The 17,865-nt window shown below is 45.2% G+C and overlaps 1 protein-coding gene across 1 annotated transcript in view; it reads right to left on the reverse strand.

The window, feature by feature from the left end:
* Positions 1 to 100: 100 nt before the first annotated feature.
* USP8 (ubiquitin specific peptidase 8) overlaps positions 101 to 17,865 on the reverse strand; it is a 31,778-nt gene continuing 14,013 nt past the window's right edge. Inside the window, 14 exon segments of the mRNA XM_087704242.1 lie at positions 101 to 876; positions 1,639 to 1,771; positions 1,948 to 2,090; positions 4,428 to 4,664; positions 5,419 to 5,629; positions 7,180 to 7,392; positions 8,254 to 8,513; positions 9,007 to 9,087; positions 10,459 to 10,901; positions 10,904 to 10,975; positions 10,978 to 11,035; positions 12,930 to 13,150; positions 15,584 to 15,728; positions 17,109 to 17,271. Of these exon segments, the coding sequence (XP_087560368.1) occupies positions 691 to 876; positions 1,639 to 1,771; positions 1,948 to 2,090; positions 4,428 to 4,664; positions 5,419 to 5,629; positions 7,180 to 7,392; positions 8,254 to 8,513; positions 9,007 to 9,087; positions 10,459 to 10,901; positions 10,904 to 10,975; positions 10,978 to 11,035; positions 12,930 to 13,150; positions 15,584 to 15,728; positions 17,109 to 17,271 (2,566 nt within the window). The 3' untranslated portion in view covers positions 101 to 690.

Genomic DNA, 17,865 nt, shown 5'->3' on the forward strand with positions numbered 1-17,865 from the left:
TGCAAAGGCAAGGAATAGCGATCAGGCCAATGCGTTTTGAAACAACCGCGTAAGATTTTTTTTGTTGTCGTTTTTTTTAAAAAAAGACACAGATTCAAGACACGTATTAAAAATTATGTAATGCTTCAGTCTTCCAGAGTACATTGTAAAGTGCGGAGATAAGACATACACCTAGTTTGACAAAATAACCATCTCTCTCTTTGCCGTTCTTGTCAAAGGATCGGATCTCTTTATTATATACATGTTGGATGTGCAATTCTGCAATCAGTATGTACACGGACATTCCAATCTTTATCTCTGGTTAAGATATTCACAGTAGAATCAAGCTTTAAGGTTAGTGTGACAAGGCCATAAACGTGGGAAAGAGGAAAGAAAGACACGCATTGAATCTTAGGACATCTTGAATCCAACTCTTAACACTTTTCAAAGGACTAAGCAAAGATTTATAATTTTCAAGCGTAGCTACAAATAAGTCGGTTTGAAACATATTATTCCATACAAGGCAGCAGAGTTAATAATTTAATGTTCAGCAATAGCACTAAAATACATTTTTGGATAAGGAACTGCTGCATCCCTTTTGGGGCAACTTTACATTGGTCTCAGCTCAGTACTTTATAAACCAGCTAGTGCATCCTTCAGTCCTTCCTTTACGTGGCTACATCTGCAGCCCGTTGTCTTCCGGTCCTTCCTTTAAGTGGCTACATCTGCAGCCCGTTGTTCGTAAGACGTATAAAAGAGAATATAAGCAGCTGAAGACTTCACTGAGGATGCAGAGATGTCGGAGACTTCGTGGTCGTCAAATTTATACCATCGCTGCTTGATAGCACTCTTGCAGTAAGCTGTGTAGTGTCCACCATCCAGCCCTCCGTAGTGGTTCTGTGGAGGAAACAAAAATTAGGATCAAGAGTTTCAGCAGTGGCGGATTAAGGCTCACTGGTGTCCTAAGCACTGACAAATCTGGGTGCCCCTCCTTTGTACATACTCTACAAATCTTCATTGGTTTATTAGCAATAGCAATAGCAGTTAGACTTATATACCGCTTCATAGGGCTTTCAGCCCCCTCTAAGCGGTTTACAGAATCAGCATATCGCCCCCAACAACAATCCGGGTCCTCAACTTGGGCCTGGTGCCCTAAGCATGTGCTTGGTCCACTTAATGGTTAATGCACCACTGAGTTTCAGGGAAACTACATGTGGGAAAAGAGTCTAGGAATAGACATTATTGATAAATTTTAAATAATAGAAAATACTTGTAGTAATACTTGTAGTAGGCACTCAGCCTTCCATATGATCCAACTCTCATAGCCCTACATCATTCCTGCGAAAACCATAGCTTTGACTTTACTCGGTAAAGAGCCTTTTGAATGCTATTGGCTGATTAGTGAATAAACAGACTCCCTTGTTGTTCATATATATTTAACACGAATTTTGGCAGTGGTTTGTTCTCCCAAGCTTGTTACAATTTAGTTACTGCACGTTTCGTTACCACACTAGGTAACATCATCAGTAGGATTTTCTTGTCAAGGGCATTTATAAATGAAGGCAGATAGGACAAAAAAATCCTGCTGACGATGTTACCTAGTGTGGTAACGAAACGCCACCCCATCACCAACCATTACTTCAAAAGGCTTTTACTTACAGACACAGAAAACAGGTTGTATCTCTTCAAAGTACTCTTGGGGCCAATGACGTATTGCGAGAGGTCAAGGTTCTCCAAAGGGAAATCAACAGATGTTTGAAGCTTCTGTTTCCACCGCCCATCATATGAAAACCTAACCATAAGCAACAGGAAATAAGTGTCAGGCAATGCTGGGTCTACCAAAAGTAATCAATATTTTTATTTGTTCATTGATCAAATTTATACAGCCACCTGTCTCACCAAGGGTGACTCTGGACACCCATAATATTTGGAGACACAACAGATATAGAGATGGATACCCAGTCATACCTTTTCAAATGTACTAAAAGGACAGGTGGCAACTTCCATATTTCTATTTTTTTCATGGAATCTCTTCGAGTTTTGCAATGGCTACAATAAAACCGATTGTTATCCGTCAGTTTTTCTTCTTTGGAAAATAATCTAAGGCATTCCTGGAGGAAAAACAAAACAAAACAAAACACCCCAGGTGAATTCAAAGAGCAGAACAAAATAATAATAATGTAAAAACTCTTTCATTAGTGTCTTTAATATACGTTTGATGGTCGTGTTCCAAGGATCAGACAGAAGCCTTAACCTTCCACGAAGAGAGATTTTTTAAAAAATAACTGCTTTCTTGACTCTAAGATAAGGAGGAGAGCCTTCTCTGTGGCTGCTACGACCCTTTGGAACGAGCTACCCCCAGAAATCCAGACCTTGCCCACTCTCATGGCCTTCAGAAAAGCTGTTCAAACCTGGCTATTCCAGCAGGCCTGGGGCTGTTGACCTCATTGTTGAGGTTCAGCCCCGATCGTAACGTGTGTTGTTTTTAACATGTTTTTAATTGTCATTTTTTAATTATGATTCTTTCTTTCGATATAAGCCGCCCGGAGTCCTCCGGGATTGGGCGGCCTATAAATCGATTTAATAAAATAAAATAAAATAAAATAAATAAATAAATGTGAAAATTCCACAGCAAACAATTTTTCAGGGATGAAAATGGCAAACTGGCTCATTTCTCAGTCAGTCCCATTCGATGTCACTCATGGATGTAATTCTTTACTACTCAAACTAAGACCAATTGTTCAAGGGGCTATACAAACTTTTGCCAAAACAATATAGCACCCGCAATGTTTTTCTCTTATTCTTAAAGCCCCAGCCCTTAATACTAGGATAATCTACTTGATTAGTACATGCCATGAAATCTCAGAAACCTGATGGATAACTGTATAGAGCAGGGGTGTCAAACTCAAGGCCCGTGGGCCGGATCTGGCCCGCAGGGTACTTAAATCTGGCCCAGGGACCCGGCCTGCAAGTATCAAAGGACCAGCCTGCAGTGCCTTTGTTGACCAAAATGGGTCATGGGGGGGGGGGGAGGAGGAATGTGCACCCCCCCCTGCAATCTGTTTTCGGCCTCCCCGGCCTCTAGCAGCATTCTCCCCACCATGGCCACGCCGACCCCAGACACGTCCATCATAACCAGTGGTGGGTTTCAAAAATTGTTGGAACCTACTCTGTGGGTGTGGCCTCCTTTGTGGGAGTGGCTTACCACCCATGTGACCGGATGGGAGTGGCTTGCCACCCATGTGACCGGATATGAAATTATGAATTAGTACTTAGGTCGGTCCAAGTAGCTATTCAGAAACTCTGGCATTGAAGCATGCAAGTCTCAAAGCTGTCAAGTTACAAGATCCTTGCCAGTGGTGGGTTTCAAAAAAATTTGGAACCTCTTCTGTAGGTGTGGCCTGCTTTCCGGGTCCACTGGTGGAACCTCTTCTAACCGGTTCGGTAGATTTGACGAACTGGTTCTACCGAATAGGTGCGAACTGGTAGGAACCTACCTCTGATCATAACCATGCCCACCCTGGCTACACCCCCCCCCCTTCCCCAGGTCTCCAAGGTCAAACACAACCCTGATGTGGTCCTCAAAATGAAATTAAGTTTGACACCCCTGGTATAGAGTAAAACAAGGACTATTAAGAAAAACATAACCTCAGCCATTAAAAACCTGTTTGGGAATTGATTTCCCGGTGGTGGGAAGAGAGATGGACTTCCTGCCTTTAACTATTTTTTTTTAAATTAAATGTTTTTATTTTGTTACATAAACAACACATGCCCAGTGGGAAAAGAAAAAATCAAAACACAAAAGAGACAAAAAACAAAAAACAAGGCAGGGGGAAAAAAAAGAAGAAACAACAACAACAACAAAAAAACAAGTATATATTATAAAAAAGTATATCAGCTGGTTACAACATGTTTTGGTGCATCTCTTCCATTAATTCATATTAGTTCAAATATCTTGACTCAAATGTTTACCATATTGACATCATTATACCTCCACTTTTAGTTGACTACAGTTATTTAAACATCTTTCATCCTTAACTATGCCAAAGATTTAATCCATAACCACATGCTAACATTTCATTTACTTGTTTGTAAAATCCTCTATTAACATCAAATCCTCATATCCTGTTTTAGCTGAACATCCATAATATTTAATACCAAAAATTCCATCTTCCATGCCTTTAACTATTTTTGACGTGGCAGGGCAGAACTAAATGGTTGCTGGAGCATCGGTAGGTAAGAAGAGAAACTGCATGCATAAAACTGTCAGTCTCCTGAACGGTCATTTACTTCCCCCTCCTCCGTCCTTGGGACAACACTAATTAAACGGTCTTCGACCCCGTTTTGTTCCTCCTTTAAAGACACAGCAACGCTAGAGAGAAGCATCTTGCTGCCTTAGCAAAAGAATAACCTGGAAGGTTAAGAATCTTCCAACGGTTCAAACCTACCTGCAGGCTGCACTTGCTAGTAGAGGCCAGCGGCAATGATAAATACATGAAAGCCTCAAACGTCCGTGATTTCTTGTGACACGTCAGGCACTGCACTGTGGATTTGAACTGGCCTTGGAAGAGGGCCACGATAATCGATTCGTTCAGCTGTTTGTGCTTCTGCCAGGCAAGGTCAGATGCCTTGAAGTCATCCAGCTGATCATTATTTTCCTCTTTGTAGCGTTTTCGGTTGTCCGCCTAGAACATTGGAAGATGGAAACTTATCAATAGCCACTTGAAGCCTTGCAAGGTGTGCTTTGGGTAGGAGGCAATAGCATTCATCAATTATTATTATTATTATACAATTGTATCACAGAGGCCAGTTGTTTCGCCGGATTTGGCATTGGTTACTAGTCGGCCCCCAACCAAGGGCCTAGGACGTCGTAACGTGTTTTCATAATATCTGTGAAGATCCAAGCAGTGTGGTTTTTGCATTTGACTGATGGTGATTTTGTCAATTTTTAACTGTTTTAAATGTAATTCCAGTGCTTTTGGAATAGCACCCAGTGTGCCAATTACCACGGAAATCTACTGTCAGGTGCTGCTTCATTTAATAATCAGGAAAGAAACCACTCAACTCCATTCTTGAAATTAAGAATGTACTTTTACTAATTACAAACGAATAGTAGCAAAGCAAAGCTGAGTCTGGATAAATGGGCGCGAAAGCAATGGATATCATGTATAGTTCAATCCCCTCCCCTTGGCACCCCAGTCTAATAATAATTCACCCAACTGTCAGGTGGGAGATATCTTCAAAAAACATCATCAGGGTGGAATGCTTGACAGTTAGCCTTGGTGGGAAACTCCCTTTCTCCACATGCGCAAAGAGGTGGTCAGGACAGCTTCTAGAACACTCCTCCAGCACATAATGATTCCCCTCCCAAATACCATGCCCCCCCCTCCCCGTTTCAATGGCAGCTGAAGCAGCAGCAAAGCAGAGGCTGACACCTACTTTATTTAAGTCTTCGTGAAGGCCGTCCATTAAGAACAAGAGTAACTCTTGAGAATCTTGCTGGCTGTACCCAGCAAACTGTTCATTGATCTTCCCAATGGTGACTTTGAAATCTTTGGGGCTGATGTATCTGTATTGCCCGGTCCAGAGAGCTTTCATTATGATGCCAAACTCCTCAGCTACTTCTCCTTTGTGCCCCAAAAAGTTAGACCTGCAAAAGTAAACGATCGACATTTCCAAAAATGAGTATTGGGGAAAGAGGGGCAGAGGGATCTACAAGGAGTCACCTACAAGTTTTAAGAGAACTACCAGGTTTATTATTATTATTATTTATAAAATTTATATGCCGCCCAATCCCGAAGGACTCCGGGCGGCTTACAAAAAAGAGAAAAAAGAAAAAAGACACATAATGAACACATAACGAGAAAAAGAAAACGGTTTAAAATCGCAACACCACATACATTCATTCTAATTGGGGCTGGACCTCAACCAGAGGTGGGTTCCTACCAGTTCGCACCTATTTGGTAGAACCGGTTCGTCAAATCTACCGAACCGGTTAGAAGAGGTTCCACCAGTGGACCCGGAAAGCAGGCCACACCTACAGAAGAGGTTCCAAAATTTTTTGAAACCCACCACTGGCAAGGCTCTTGTAACTTGACAGCTTTAAGACTTGCATGCTTCAATGCCAGAGTTTCTGAATAGCTACTTGGATCGACCTAAGTACTAATTCATAATTTCATATCCGGTCACATGGGCGGCAAGTCACTACCATCTGGTCACATGGGTGGCAAGCCACTCCCACAAAGGAAGCCACACCTACAGAGTAGATTCCAACAATTTTTGAAACCCACCATTGACCTCAACAGTGAGGTCAACAGCCCCAGGCCTCCCGGAACAGCCAGGTTTTTACAGCTTTCCTGAAGACCATGAGAGTGGGTATGGTCCGGATCTCCGGGGGTAGCTGGTTCCAGACAGTCGGAGCAGCCACAGAGAAGGCTCTCCTCTGGGGGCCCGCCAGCCGACACTGTCTGGCTGACGGCATCTGAAGGAGGCCCAATCTGTGGGATCTTACTGGCTGCTGGGAGGTATTTTCTCCGAAAATAAGACAGGGTCTTATTTTCTTTTGACCCCCCCTTGAAATAAGCACTTGGCCTTATTTTTGGAGCAGTCTTATTATTTTTGAGGTGCAGGAAGCGGCAAGCGTGGTCACTTCACGGCTGCTGCTGTGTTGCAATATTTTCGGGGGGAGCTTATTTTCGGGAGAGGGTGTCAACTCATAAAGTTGCCATGGTGAGGAAAGGAGGAGTATTCATTCCATGCACACCTTCGGGTAGAGTCGCATCTCAGATTACTACAGCAGGCTTGTGAGGCGTGCACCTCGTTGGCGAATGTGATTTATGACACAGACTGAGGGGGAGGGAAGGAACAGGGGTAAAGTCCAGCCCTAATTCAAATGAGGTTTTGATCTGACGGCAATAGGGTATTGCCGAAATGGTGATCCTAATGAAGGCCTGGTTTTTCTTTTGAAACTTGGCTCTAGGCTCATGAATCAATTAGGGCATCTTTCGAAAACCCGACAAGAGGGCTTATTTTAGCGCATGCACTGAAAAGCCCCATTGGGCTTATTATCCCGGGGGGGGTGTCTTATTTTTGGGGAAACAGGGTACTTATGTGCAATCATGCCATTAAGGAAATAATTCACTGCAACCATGCTTACATTCAAATGGGGGAGGGGTGGGTTTTAGGAGAAGCCAAAATTACCGGTTGATATCTTCGTGATAGTAGTTCCTGTTGAAATAATCCGCCAGGTGAGGGGTATTGCACAAACACTGGAGCACTGAATTCATGTAGCAAGTGTTCCCCAAATTACGAAGGCCAGTCAGAGCCGGCCCCATCCCGCCAAACACAGGATTCAGATGGCGGATCTGTATGGCTGAAAGCCTGGAAATTTCTGTTTTTGGATAGCACACAGGCCTGTAGAGGGAGGGGAAAAAAACGTAAAATCAGACCCCTTTTCCCATTAAAAATCTGTAAAAGCGGACTTCTTCCTTGTCAGGTGGTGCTAAGTAGGTAGGTGATCAGTCATAAATGAAATCAAATCAAATCAGGAAATTAGGATCATGAGGGATAAAGGTTTTTAAAATGCCTGATTATTCTCAGTCAAGTGTTTCCGTTAAAAACAGGGGTATCAAATCTTGGCACCTTTAAGACAGTGGTGGGATTCAGCCGGTTCGCACCTATTCGGGAGAACCGGTTGTTAACTTTCTAAGCAGTTGGGAGAACCGGTTGTTGGAAGAAATCTCCTTTTGTTTTTTTCCCCACTTCACAGGGCTAATCCTGTAAGGAAGGCAGGAAAGAAAAATTCTGGTGTTGTTTCTAGCCTAACCTTTATTGCCCTGCTTACAGAAACCGCCTCTCCGGTTAACCCTCATTCTATTGTAACAGCTAAGGCGAAGCGCCCATCGACCTGAGTGACGTTGAGTTGGCCACGCCCACCCAGTCACATGAACACTGAGCCCCGCCTACCCAGCTGGTCATTAGGGCAGAGAACCGGTTGTTAAATTATTTGAATCCCCACCACTGCTTTAAGACCTGTGAAATTCAACTGCCAGAATTCCCCAGCCAGCATAGCATAGCATACCTGGCTGGGGGATTCTGGGAATTGGAAGTCCACAAGTCTTAAAGTTTAGAAAATCACGCAGGAGACTCATTCCTACATACTCCAGATAGGTTCAGGTAGGGAAAAAGCCTTTATTATTATTTTTTAAATCCCATCAACTGCGGAATAAAGGTGTACCCTGCAAAACCCTTTGAGGAAATGGGTGAGCAACGTACTTATTCTCGCGATTCACCGTCGGAGTAGGGATTATCTTCTTCTCTTCCTCTTGCAGAGCCTGAGTGATGTCTGGGGATGAGTACGACCGCTTCAGTTTGGAGTGTTCCTTGTCCCGCAGATCGGTAGACGGAGGCTTTGGCTTATGAGTCGGGGGAGTCGTGGGTGGAGTAACCGAGGGAGTCATTTCCGGTGGGTACATGTGGACTGAATTGGTGGGCGAATGGTAGTACCGAAAAGTCCCGGTGACTGTATCCAGAAACTTCAAAGGGCATGTCCAGGAGATAACAGCACAAAAAAAAAAAGGGGGGGGGGAGTTAAGCCAGATCGTGACCTGACAAATGTGCGCCCAACAACAGCGCACCAACAAAACCGCGACGTCGACAGTGCGCCGACAAATGAGCACAGAAGCGTGCCGACAAAAGAGCGCCGACAGAAGCACCATTACGGTTAAGGTAAGGGTTAGGGTAAGGGTAAGGGTTACGTTTAGGTTTAGCGTTAGGTTTAGGTTTAGGTTTAGAGCACGCTTCTGTCGGTGCTCTTTTGTCGGCGCGCTTCTGTGCTCATTAATCAGTGCGATTTCAAACTCGCGCTTTTCTCCCCGCCGTTTTGTTGGCGCGCTTTTGTCGAGCGTGCATTTGTTGGTGAACCAGATTTCTACAACTGCTCATTTGGAGAGGTGGTCCTTCCTTGATTTATCACCAAACCTACTTGGGTACTTAGAAGTTCTACTTGAACTTAGAAATGGCACTGACCTTGGCCCAGCCATTAGGCAATCCTGGGATGATCCTGCCCATCTCCTCACTCCGAGCTCTGGTTAGCGGCTCTCGTTGGGACTAAAACACAGACAAAAAAAATGAGATTAAACCCTGTGAAAATAACATACTGTGTCACTTCTCTGGTATAACTTTGACATACTAAATATTCTCTCTCACAGCATACAAACTACGTTTCAGCCATTCAGTTGGAAGGAATGTTTGTTGGGACAGGGGTTGGCAACCCACGGCTCCGGAGCCGCATGTGGCTCTTTCATCCCTCTGCTGTGGCTCCCTGTCACCGGTCGGCTCCACAATTGGTAGGGGTTTCGATTAGGATAGGTAGAGGAAAAAGGACGCCGCGCTGGAAGGAGACTCTATGGTGGGTAAATCGGGCATCCAGTCGGCTGCAGAATTGAGCGCGGGGGGGGGGGGGGGCTTCCGGTTAGGACTTTTGTGGCTCTTTGAGTGTTTAAGGTTACCAACCCCTGGTTTGGGAGAAGAATGGTTCTCTAAGTGGGGAGCTTTCCTTTGCTTTTTCTGATCTGCAGTAAGAAATGATCTGTGTGAGACATCTGCTTTATCAATGGGAATACAAAGAAATAGGAAGCTGGATTTGCTGACCAACTTGACCTGCCTCACTGATCTTATCTCCACTGATTTTAAAAATCTATTTGGAGACTTACTGTGTGTATGTAAGAAATGCCTTTTAATAACAATAATCCAAGGAGACGTAGCTCTGATTCTACCACCTGGTCTTTAAAATGCTGCACTAAAGGCTGCACCTGGGTATTCAGAATTATACAAAGCACTGATCCATGAGAATCGGAAATCAACCCTTTACAGCCAATAATCTGGATAACGTCAGAAACACTCTTTTGCAAGGCCTGGATGGGCTGAGGGACCCCCGACTGAGATGGAGCCCATCAAGTGGCTGGTGCGACTACAGTCGTCAGGGTGAGTAAGTGGGTTTTATGGTGGGGTTAAGGGACGTTTAGGGATGCGGTGGCTCAGTGGCTAAGACGCTGAGCTTGTCAATCAAAAGGTCGGCAGTTCGGCGGCTCAAATCCCTAATGCCACGTAATGGAGTGAGCTCTCGTGACTTGTCCCAGCTTCTGCCAACCTAGCAGTTCGAAAGCACGTAAAAATGCAGTAGAAAAATAGGAACCGCCTTTGGTGGGAAGCTAACAGCGTTCCGAAGGGCCTTTAATTCATGCCGGCCACATGACCACGGAGACGTCTTGGGGCAGCGCTGGCTCCTCGGCTTTGAAACGGAGATGAGCACTGCCCCCTAGAGTCGGGAACGACTAGCACATATGTATGAGGGGAACCTTTACCTTTTAGTGGGGGTTTAACTTTCTACAGCCTCCCTCCACCGTTCCAAGCCAGGGCTGGGACAAACGAGGCTGCCACGCTTCTCTGCCACTCTCAAGTGCCGGCTGGGCCACTCACCTTGTTCAAGCCAAAGTCTCCCCTCAAAGGCCCTTGGGATTCCTCTGCAAATCTGCGTCTCTGTGTTTCGGGGGTCCAGACAATTTTCTCCTTTTCGCCGGTGGTATTTTTGTCAAGGTCGGCTTTCCTCATTTCAGGGCTTTCGCGCCCGTTGACGCTTTTAATTTTCACCTCGGCCGAATCTCTGGGGACTCTTTCCAGATCTTGTTTTCGATCGACCCCCTTGGTGGGCTGGTCTTTCTCTTTCTTCTCTTGGTCTTCTTTATACCTCTGGTGATTTTCTCGGCCTTCCCAGTCTCCCTGGTCCTCTCTGGGTCTCTTTTCTGCCCTTTGGACCTCTTTCTGCTCGTCGGGTTCTTCTTTTTCGCCTTCGTTTTTTTCTACCGCCGTAGCCTTCCTCACGGGCCCGGGGATCCTCTCTTCATCCGTTAGGCTGGGCTCGTCTCCAGCGATGGCTTTGAGGAACGATCCGGAACCAGTTTCCCGTTGTAATTGAGCGGCTTGACAATCGCTGGGCTTCGGCCTTTGCTTTTTGGTCATCTGGCATTTTGGCCGAGGGTTTTTTGCTACGATCAACCTGGACCCAAAGAAAAAGGAAAGGAAGGAGCGGTTTGCTTGTTAGCTTCTCTCTCTTTGGCTTCATAGATTTTGAAAAATAGAATTTGGCCAGAGTTGGAAAAAACCCAAAGTACAACATACTGTATTTTTCAGAATGTTAAGACGCACCCTTTTCCCTCAAAAAAGAGGCTGAAAATCTGGGTGTGTCTTATACACTGAATACAGCATTTTTTTTGCCCCCCAAGCCCCGCCTCTTCACCAAAATGGCTGTGCAGAGCCTTATGGAGGCTTTCAGAGGGCTCCTGGGGGCTGGGGAGGACAGAAATGAACAAAAAATGGGTGGCATTTGCTCAATTTTGCTCCCCCAGGCGCCAGGAGCACTCTATAAGCTTCCTAAAGGCTATCCATGCCCTTTTCTTGGCAAAAATCGGGCTGTTTTTTGCTCATTTTTGCCCCCCCCCAAACCTCCCAGGAGCACTCTACAAGTCTCCTAAGGGCTATTCATGCCCCGTTTGAAAAACAAATGGACCCGTTTTCATGACATTTGCAGAGTGCAAACCTTTTTTTAAAAAAAAAAATTTGCCTCTTCAAAACCTTGGTACGTCTTATACTCTGCTGCGTCTTATAGTCCGAAAAATACGGTAAGCGCATTAGGAGTTAAAAGTACAAACTGCATACATGCAGACCTACAAGCAATCCTCAACTTGTGACTATGGCAGATTTCCGTTGCTAAGCAAGACAGTGGCTAAATGAGCCCCATCCCATTTTATGACTAATTTTTGGCCATCTTCGTTATCTAAATCGCTACAGTGGTTAAGTGAATCTGCCTGCCCCTGTTGACTTTGTTCGCCGAAGGTTGCAAATGACAATCCCTCTGAACTCCGGGATGCTGCCACTATGCCAGTTGACAAGTATCCAAAGTTTGATCCCGCGACTATGGGGATACTGAAACGGTCATAAGAACTGACCATAAGTCCTTTTTTCAGTGCGGTTATAACTCCAAACCATCATTAAGTGAATATGGTAAGTTGAGGACTATTGGTATTTGGATACCACCCCTCCATCTTTTCTACCTTCATTACTACAAATACTCAGAATTGCCTACCTCTGCATGACCATTATTTTACCATGCCTCTTATCAGTGGTGGGATTCAGCCGGCTTGCACCTAATCGGGAGAACCGGTTGTTAACCTTCTAAGCAGTTGGGAGAACCGGTTATTGGAAGAAATCTCACCCCCCCCCACACACACATACTTTACAGGGCTAATTCTGTAAGGAAGGCAGGAAGGAAACATTCTGGTGTTGTTTCTAGCCTCATCTTGATTGCCCTGCTTACAGAAACTTCCTCTCCGGTTAACCCTTATTACATTGTAACAGCTAAGACAAAGCGCCCATTGACGTGAGTGACGTTGAGTTGGCCACGCCCACCCAGTCACATGACCACCGAGCCACGCCTACTCAGCTGGTCATTAGGGCAGAGAACCGGTTGTTAAACTATTTGAATCCCACCACTGTTCTTAACCAAAATGCAACACAGGGTTCTTTCTTCCTTTACTGTGGTGAAACCTGGTGCCGAGTTATGGGAAGGAGCAGTGAAGGCAATCATCAGCCTCGAATCCTTGATAGGCAGGAAGCGGTGCAGATGCCATCCTGCCTAGTTCCCCGCATATGTATCAGATATTCGTCCAGAGCGTGCTTTAGTCTGGCAAGATTTTGTCTATTGGCGGACAGCAACAAAGAAACCACTTTTTACATGTCTCGTTCTTGGTGTCCAGTGCTGGACATTTATACCAAGTTTTAAAAACAAAACGAAAGTCATACTCTTTTGGCCTATGGGAGTGAGAAGGGTAGGCATTCGTGCTATTATGAGTCTAAACAGGTGGGTCATTGCTTGCAGAAAAGAGATCACTCACCTGAGGAATAGCCTTCATGGCCGAGATGGGCTGGCTGAGAATGCCAGTCGGAGCAGCAGCAATTGTTCCACTAGGGATTAGCGATCGGAGTACCTCCGTTTTCTTCTCCTGCTCATTTGCAATGTCTGATTTTTCAGGTGCTTCTACCACAGAGGGTTTGACATAGACAACAGGCGGGGGAGGGGGAGCTGGCTCTTCCAACGATGGGTAAGTAAAGTCCACTGAAACAAATATACAAAATGGAAGAGGCTAAATATTAACAGGCATGTGCTATATCCGTGACGGAGAAGCTACGGCACGCGTGCCAGAGGTGGCGCATAACAGTTTTCTCTGCTGGCACGCGTGCCGTCGCCCCAGGTCAGATCTCCGTGGCGTTTCTTTGGTGACCTTCTGTTTCCCTGCAAACGACAAAACAGAAGCTCACGAAAGAAAACGATCTTACCTCTTGCTGCGCTGCCGGTGTTGGAATGCCCTGCCTCCCACCGGCCAGCTGTTCTTTGGGTCTTTGCTGCGCATGCCTGCATGCATGCTTGCACATGCACATGTTTGCACATGGGCACACACACCTTTCAGTTTGGGCATGCCCGTGCGCCGTTTGGGCACTCGGTTTCTAAAAGGTTTGCTAACACTGTGCTATATATTCTTATACGCTATATATAGGGCAAATTTAGCGTACTGGTTAAGGCACTGGGCCAGAAACTAGGTGAGTTTTTGTCCAGCTTTAGCAAGGATGGGTTTCTCCCGGTTCGCACCGGTACACCAGAACCGGTTCGTGAAATTTAGTGTACCTTTTGGAACCCGTTCCAAAAGGAAGGAAGGAAGGAAGGAAGGAAGGAAGGAAGGAAGGAAGGAATGGGGAGAGATACACACAAGAAAGGAAGGAAGGAAGGAATGGAGGGAGAGGGAGAGAAAAAAAACAGAGAGAGATAGAAAGAGAAAAAGAAAGAAAAAGAAAGTGGGAGAGAGAGACGAAAGAAAGAAAGAAAGAAAGAAAGAAAGAAAGAAAGAGGGGGAGAGAGACAAAATGAAGGAAGAAAGGAAAGAAAGAAAGAAAGAGAGAGAGAGAGAGAGAGAGAGAGAGAGAAAGAGAATTTATGACCACAATTGAACCCAAAATTTTGGTTGCTAAGCAAGAGCATCGTTAAGTGAATTTCACCATATTTTCCAAGTTGGCCACACCCACCCAGTCACACGCCCACCAAGTCATGCCCGCCCGGTCACATGACCACTGAGCCACTCCCACAAAACAGGCCACACCTACAGAATAGGTTCTAAAAAAATTTCAAACCCACCACTGAGCTTTAGGCGCAAAGCCTTAGGTGACTTTGGGCTAGTCACTCTCTCTCTCTCAGCCCTAGGAAGGTGAATACATAGAATAACAGAGTTGAAAGGGACCTTGGAGGTCTTCTAGTCCAACCCCTTGCTTAGGCAGGAAACCCTACACCACTTCAGACAAATGGTTGTCCAGTCTCTTCTTAAAAACTCCCAGTGTTGGAGCATTTGCAACTTCTGGAGGCAAGTTGTTCCACGGAAGTCAAACCACTTTTGAAATCTTACTGACAAAATTGCAAGGGAATAGCCCCTTTGAGTCAAAAACACGCTGTCAGCGTTCCAAATATCATGCAGAATTAAATCAGAGTCAAAGGCAAAACTATCCTTAAAGTTCCAATTTAATAAGGCAGGCATGTTGGCATCGTGCTATGGAATCCCAATTCTGGAAGTTACATCAGAATCCCACCCAGTTAGTTGAGTTTGAGTTTATTGGTTTTGTTAAAAGTTCATGATCTTGTCCCCACACCCACAATCCATCACATGGTCCAATCTTCTTCTTCCACGCTAGCACCTACGCCCAACTGCTTCCGATCAGGTGCAAAGGTTTGGGAGACAAAAGATGACCTTGAGCTTCTAGAAAGGATTTTTATTTTATTTTTAAACAACACATTCTACCCCTTGCTAATTCCCCCACCCCTAATGAGAGTGTGGCAGGCCAAAGATTCTTAAAGGAACCGCTGCAGGCCTGACACACACACACACACACACCAACAAACACATACACAATAATACAGGGCTATCTACAGGTGTTATCTGCATGAACCTGGCCAATATTTAAAAGGCGTCTACATTTCAGTTTAACCATCGTTCGTGGCATAGGCCAAATAGGTTCACACGACACTCCGGAACCCTAAATCGTAGCTTCCCAACTTCGGTAGCTGAATTCCCACAACAGAACGAAACCCAATGTGGTTGAACTACCGTATTTTCACCCATATAACCCGCCCACGTGAATAACCCGCAGGTTTTCAAGATCGTGTAAAATGTTTTCCGTATACCCCGCCCACTTATATAACCCGCAACGAGTAAGGGAGAAGGGAAACTGCTGAGATCTGCCGCGAGGAAAGTGGTGGTCCCAAGCTCTCCCTTTACCGGTAGTTAATCTGTGTAAAATATTTCTCGTATACCCCGCCCACTTTTATACCCCGCGAGGGCGTGCTGTGTATGTAAAAAACGCATATAACCCGCGGGTTATATGGGTGAAAATACGGGTACGTTCCCTGTCAGTCGAGGAGCATCTGTAATTGTCCTCGGGCTTGCAGAACTGATTCAAAACCTCCCGGATTTTTTTTTTTGTTTAAAAGAAAGCCTTGTCTACTTACAAGAGACAGAAATGTTCTCATCTTGGCCACGGTGGGGGAGAGTCACTTTGGCGTTGGTTGTATACTGAGGATAGCAAAGCAGCCAGTTCTCGTAACCTCCGTCAAGGACCAAAGGTTCATTCCTCAGCACAGCTTTACTTTCCCACTGAAAACAAAAGGCAAATCAATACTTGACCAAAAGCCAGAGGATGCCCAGGTGCTGGAAATGATATGACGATGGAAAAACTTTCTCCCCATTAAATTTCTTGCAACAAGTAGCAGTTAGCAATAGCAGTTAGACTTATATACCGCTTCATAGGGCTTTCAGCCCTCTCTAAGCGGTTTACAGAGTCAGCATATTGCCCCCACAGTCTGGGTCCTCATTTCACCCACCTCGGAAGGATGGGAGGCTGAGTCAACCCTGAGCCGGTGAGATTTGAACAGCCGAACTGCAGAACTGCAGTCAGCTGAAGTAGCCTGCAGTGCTGCATTTAACCACTGCGCCACCTCGGCTCCAAGTAATTGTTGATATGAAAGTGATGGGAAATGCAAAATTCCTTAGGGAACGCTTTGAATAAATATGCATTGTTTAGAACATTAAAATATCCGTTCAGCCTTGCAACAATCTTGCTGTAAATTTATAAAGGGATAGCAGCATAATTTTTATTTTGTTGGGTTTTAATTATTCTTTTTCTGGTATCAAAGTAACAAAACAGGGGTTCTTCTCTAATTCATTCATATAATCTACTTAAAGGCTTGCCTACGTTATAGGGGGAAGCTAAGTGCCATGATGATATTTTTTTTTGTTTATCAGCTGCCTTCAGAGTCAGACATCAGTGAGGCAGACGAACAGCTGGAGCCTGTTCCCAGTGTGCACATGGGCAGAGTTGCCAGGTGAAGGGAACAGCTAAAGAACAGGGGTCGACTTGGGAGTAAGGCCACAGGTGGACGATGAATGGTCCCTCCCAGAGGAAATAAAAGAGGAGCGGAAGGGGAGTGGAGTTTGCAGGAGACAATGAGTTTGCTTAATTGGTTCGTGACTCTTCGAGATTCCTTGCCAAGTTTTGCAGATATCGGCCTGGCAGCTCTCCAAGCCAGATAAGGTCTGTGACTATAAATCCTCCCTCGAAAGACTTTGCTGGATGTGAATGAGCAGAATTCACAGTCAATTAATAAAAAGGGTGTTTGTCGGGACAAGGAGTTTGCTTCATGCTCTCAGGAAGCCTCGGTCAGAACACCTTCATTGTTGTATGCCTATTTTACAGGAATCTCCCCAGACTAGCAGCTTTTGCCTAGGAAAGATCAGATAAGCTTCAAAAACATTCTGTCTCTCTCTCTCTCACTGTGTGTGTGTGTGTGTGTGTGTGTGTGTGTGTAATCTTGGCCTCTTGTGTTTATGTAACAAGTCCAGGCTAATTCCCTGCTTGACCCCTCCTCCCAGCTGAGACAAGTTGTTCTCCAACATTTCTATCCTCAGCTATAGAATCATGAGTGGGTTCCTCATATATCAAGCTAAGTATCCAATTGTAAATCTGGACTTGCCCACCTTGAAAAGGGCGTCCTTGAGGCTCCGCAAAGTTGTGCCTAATTGTAGGTCCTTCGCTGAACTGAACCAGTCCAGCAAGACAACATAATCCACATGGACCCTCTCTTTCCACGGCTCCTTCGAAGGGTCGGGCAGTTTAGCTTCAATCCTGTTAGCTGTGACTCTGATGCCATCCACAAATTTAGAAAACAAGAAAACATGATTATTGTTGAAGGTAGAGTTGGCCAGGCATTGGACACAAGAGCCATGAATGCAGAAAGTCAAGAACATCCTTAACGTTCTGAATAAAGAAAGAACGGGTTTGCTTAACGACCGGGGGATTCGCTTAATGACTGCAGTGGTTCTCTTTCACAACTGCCACAAATAAAGGTCAGGAAATATGGTCGGTTGCATAGGTGACCTGCTTTATGACTGTTATGACCATACTAAGAAGGCTCCATTTCGGTTGTAAGTCGAGAATTACCTGTACCACTATCTGTTTCAGTGATGGCGAACCTTTTCGACACCGAGTGCCCAAACTGGAAACCCGAAGACCAGTTGGCCGGCGTGCACATGACTGTTTTTGGCCGTTTTGGGGGCCATTTTTCAGGCTGTTTTAAGGCCAATTTTTGGCCCATTTTCACACCAAAACCAGATTAAAAACAGCCTAAAAGCGGCCTCCAAAATGGCCAGAAATGGCCTGTTTTTAGCCGTTTTTGGCTGTTTTCATGCTATTTTCCAGTGCTGGCGATGGTGTGCATGCCCACAGAGAGGGCTT

Source organism: Thamnophis sirtalis, unplaced genomic scaffold (assembly GCF_051295495.1).
Source record: "Thamnophis sirtalis isolate CommonGarterSnake01/CBP01778 unplaced genomic scaffold, rThaSir2_p1.2 scaffold_2, whole genome shotgun sequence".
NCBI classification, from domain to species: Eukaryota; Metazoa; Chordata; class Lepidosauria; order Squamata; family Natricidae; genus Thamnophis; species Thamnophis sirtalis.